Source organism: Penaeus monodon, chromosome 44 (genome assembly GCF_015228065.2).
Source record: "Penaeus monodon isolate SGIC_2016 chromosome 44, NSTDA_Pmon_1, whole genome shotgun sequence".
Lineage (NCBI taxonomy): Eukaryota > Metazoa > Arthropoda > Malacostraca > Decapoda > Penaeidae > Penaeus > Penaeus monodon.
Window position 1 is genome coordinate 6,304,377 of NC_051429.1, and position 5,000 is coordinate 6,309,376.

General features: G+C 41.8%; 1 protein-coding gene across 1 annotated transcript in view; it reads right to left on the reverse strand.

Moving 5' to 3' along the window:
- Positions 1–4,508: 4,508 nt before the first annotated feature.
- LOC119568581 (zinc finger protein 570-like) overlaps positions 4,509–5,000 on the reverse strand; it is a 794-nt gene continuing 302 nt past the window's right edge. The window contains exon 1 of the mRNA XM_037917126.1: positions 4,509–5,000. This exon is cut by the window's right edge and continues 302 nt beyond it. Coding sequence (XP_037773054.1) covers positions 4,509–5,000 — 492 coding nt within the window.

A 5,000-nucleotide genomic window follows, 5' to 3' on the forward strand; every position in this document is an offset into this window, starting at 1 on the left:
TGACCCGCCGAGGCCATTCATAACTGACAAAACCAGCCTTTCATCTTTTCAGCACGGCTCTCACACCTTAGGAAGTGGAGAGAAGGGAATGAAGAAGAGAAGGAAAAGGAAAGGTGAAGAAGGGAAGACCATGCATAATTAGCTGAGACCCTGAGGTCCATGGTAGTGGGGATCCCCTACATTGGGTGCCAGTCTCCATCTCCAAAGCCCTCCCCCCACCCTCGCCCACCATTACCACCACGACAGCAACGAGCAAGGCATTAGGGGGGTCGTCAAAGGAAGATGTGTGGGATTGTACAAGGCTGTCCGCAGGGTAAGGTAGAGATCAGGAGAGGAGAAAGAGGGGTTTAAGGGTAATTAGATCACAGTTTCTGGGAGATTGTCAGGAGGGAGAGAATCCACGGAAGGGGGATTCTGTGACAAAGGGTCACATCCAGGAGGTATAATGGGGAAGGAGGGAAAGATGCAGCTGAGGCAAAGGGGGAATGGGATATGTTGAGAGGAAAGGGTGTGTGGGGAACATGAGTAAGAGGAGGATAGATGTTGGCAGTTACTTTGAGTGTAAAAGGAATGGGAGTAGAAAGAATGGAGGATGGATGAGGTGTAGGCACGTTACCTTGGGTCATGTTTAGATGGTTTTGAATGTCTCTGAGAGTTTCTGCAGTGGAGTCGGTTGGGGAGGTCTGAGAAACTAAGGATTTCTTGTAGGGGGAGAATAATGGACAGCAGAAGGAGAGGTTGATAGAGAGGGTGAGGTATAAGATGGGATGGAGCATTTAGCTTGTCTTGTGAGTTGGGCAAGGAGGAAGAGACGTAAGTACCGGGGAAGTAGTGACTGGGTGTCTAGAATGGTGGAGACAGAGGCATCTGGATTTGGAATGGCAATTTTTTTTTACTAGGAGAGGTAGTAGGTAGAAGCGCGGTGAGGAAGAGATGTTGGGGAAGATGTAGAAACATCATGGGAGAAAAAGGGAAGGGAAGAGCAATTACTGGAGCAGAGAGTGAGAAACTTCATCAACATGCTTCCTGTCTTGCTTCGTGTAAAGTGAGGCAGAGTTTGAATCTGAGACTTGCCCTTCAGATTCAAACTTGTAGGTAGGGCAGCCCCTATAAAATACATTATGGGAGCCACCACAACTGGTACACATGTGTGGCTGTGCAGAGCAGTTTAATAGATTATGACCAGGTTGGGCACAGAGAGGGCGCCAACAATCTTGATGGGGGGTGGGGAGGTTGATATGCCCTCCACCATTGTAACCGTTAAATGGGAGGTCATGTATATGGAAAGTAATTATGGCAATATTGGGAGGGCAGGTGAGTGAGTATTCTCCCCAATCTGACCAATTACTTTCGTAGACAGGGCAATTTATTGGGGAGATGGAGACAGTTCCAATGAAAGTGTTGAGAGAGGGATGAGGTTAGGCAGGAATTGGTGAGCCACTGAAGTCAGGGTTGATAATGCTATAGTTCTGATGTAAATGTGTTGAGTAAACTTTGCCTTTTTCTTCTTTTTTGAGGCATTCCTGGGAGAAGAAAGTGTTGTCAGAATAAGAGGCTGAGTGGGGGGATTAGGAAATATTAAAGATGTTTTTAGAGGAGGAGGCCGTAGCCGGACAGGGATGTGTGGAATATGGAGTAGTGTTGAGTGAGGCAGTACTGCGGAGTAGTGGACAGTAAGGTTGCTGAGTAGAAATAAGGGAGAACAGGGTAGTTGATGAATAAAGTTGTGGGGGTGGAAGAGATAAAGTAGTGGATGCTCGGGGAGGAAGAATGTCTCCTGGAGACTGAGTGTTGACCTGGATGGATGATTTGGACTGGGCTGATGTGGTAGTAGGTACTGAGGAGGGAGTAGCTGCGTTCGGAGTTGTGGTCAAAGGAGAGCCTAGGATCGGGGAACCAGAATGGAAATCAATGGGGCTATCTGATAAAGAGGTAAGCCTAAATATCACTATTAATGATACAAGGTCTTTATTACTGGCCATGCTACGCCTAGGATATGTTGGGGAAAGAAATATTCCAACTTTCATCGTCCCCTTGAGGGACAAGGGCTAAACAACTAAATACCGTGCCCACGGCTCCCGTAGGCCGTTCATGACTGGCACAAAGTCAGCCTTTCATCCTTTCAACTCGGTTCTCACACCTTAGTAAATAGACAGTTGAAGTGGTTTGAGGAGAGAAACAAACGAAAAAGGGGAGGGAAAAAAGATTGCAAAATTAGTTGAGTCGAGGGCTGAGGCATGGGGTCCCAGGCTCTATCTTCTAAGTCTCCCATGGCAAAAACAGGCATAGGTATTTGGGGGCAAACATCATGAGGGAGGACATGTCTATGGAAAGTAATCTTGGCAATATTGGTGGAGGACTTACGGTAGCCTCTAGGGGCAAAAATGAATATTGTACTGATACTGCATCATAGTCCACGAGGCAGGTATTCTCTACAATATAATTGCCGTAGACAGGGCAGGTTGTTAGGGAGATGGAGACAGTTTTAATACAAGTACTGAGCAAGAGATGACGCTGGGCAGGAATGGGTTTACCAGTGAAGTGAGTTAGGGTTGATAATGCATTAACTTAGGAATCCAACATAACTAAGGCAAGACGGGAACAATCAGGGCGGCTGCACAAAGAGACTTTGCCTACATGTCTTTGGAGACATTGCTGGGAGAGGAAAGCGTTCTCCGTGGAAGGCGGCTGTAAAATCGATCCCTTTTGGCTGGACTAAACGGGATACCGCCCCACAGCAATAACGGGCATAGGACGATGTAATAATATTATTCATTATCAGCACTGTAATTGTAGCTTTGTTTGTGCAATAACAGTATAAAAAGTTTCTACACATACAAACTTTAGTGCTACTCCTATCATTGATATGCTGGAGGTGAAGTACCATTAGATTATAAGCTATGAATTACAAACATAATAGACTCATTTGGCGATTTTGCGTCATTCCCGTCACTGTGGAATCAAATGTCCGTGAGTGGTGACTGGAAGAGCGCTGGCTCCATTAAAGAAACCATTTCCATTCTCAGCATCATATTCCTGGCGCCGTGACTGACGAGACAAAGGTTGTATCACTGAAATTTGAAAGAAAAAAAATGACACAAATAACAGAGTGTTACATATTTTTATTTCCATTGCCCTGGAGTGTAGACTACCTAGAGAGATGACTGGAATCTGTGCAGAGAACAAAAAAAATATTACATCTGGATAACTAAAATCAAATGGCACACATGGACACTGGAAAATGGCAAAAAAAAAAGATAAAACAAATAAAAATTAAAATAAATAAATAAATAGGTAAAAGATAAATAAATAAACGCGCTTCTATATAAAAGTGGAAATAATTTTGCCAATAGGAAGCACGGAGTCTTGTTATCGCACACACTTTTTTGGGTGCGCCCGGCCTTCAAGCCGCCACCTGGCAGAGCGGCCGTTTACATAAGACTAATGCCATTCTTTCATCCTTTCAGCATGGCTTTCACACCCTAGGAAGTGGACAGAAAATGGGGATGATGAAGAGAAGGAAAGGAAAGGGGGAGAAGGAGAGACCATCACGTGATAACAGTGAAGCAACCGGATCCAAGGGGTTAAGATTCTAATGTAGTCTACACAATGTTCACAATAAAATTATTTTAAGAAATCAATATAATTTTTTTCTCTCTCTTTAATTTTTAAGGTACAAAGAATTCTATAAAACTGCCAAAGGGGTACAGATGAACACGAAGGCTGGGCACCCCCGGCCTAACAACTTTTAAAACTAATAGATTTTTCAGCAGCCTCCAATCATGTGCTCATAAATAGCAAACATGGTTAAGCATGCATCAACATACGGGGTTTTCCCTTTTATGCATATATAGACACACACACAGACATATATACAAGGACATAACAGCTGGATGTCCTTCTGTGTTCCTCTCAGACTAACACAAGGCACAGAGACGAAAGCATGATGTCAAATGGCTTATTGCTTGTGGGTTTAGGGAGAGGAAAATACACATAAATAATTAATAATTTATGTTTAAATGATAACAATAATACTAAAAAGGGTAATTATACTAACAATGAGAGTAATCATGATGGAAAATACTGAAACAATAAAATAAACAAAAAAAGGAGAGGAAATTAAGGAGAACAGAAAATTTGGGATATAATTGAGTGTACATTTAGGTATATGTATATATGTATATGTATATATATATATATATATATATATATATATATATATATATATATTTGTGTGTGTGTGTGAGAGAGTGTGTGTGACTTCCGTATCTATGACGTTTTTAATGAAGGGAAGGAGCATTTTCTTTGAAAACTGTGGACATTCGTGGCCATCTTTCTAATCACTCCTAGGCAGTGACAGCATTGCATGTGCATGTTTAGTCTATGGAGACTAAACACAAGTCATAAAAACTAAAACTTGTTCAAACTTGACAAAACTACATATTAAGAATAACATATACAATACAAATCAGAAAAAGAAAACTTTTAATATGTAAGATGCATTTGGCTCATGACTTATCCTTTGTATGTACTCTCATGTGCCTTACTAAATTACCTTTCAAAGCAAAGGCCTTATTACAAATCTCACAGCAGTATGGCTTCTCTTTTGTATGTACTCTTATATGTCTCACTAAATTAGATTTCTGTGAGAAACCCTTATTGCAAAACTCACAGCTGTATGGTTTCTCCTTCGTATGTACTCTCATATGTTGTTTTTGGTTAGATATATTTGAGAAGTGTTTATTGCAAATCTCACAGCTATATGGTTTCTCCTGTGTATGAAGTCTCATGTGGCTTACTTGACCACCTCTGTATGAGGCCTTATTGCAAATCTCACAGCTGTATGGCTTCTCTTTTGTGTGTACTCTCATGTGGGTTACTACATGGCTTTTCAAATAGAAGGCCTTATTGCAAATTTCACAGCTGTATGTCTTCTCCTTTCTATGCCTTCTCATATGAATCTCTAGACTACCTTTATATGAGAAGGCCTTGTTGCAAAT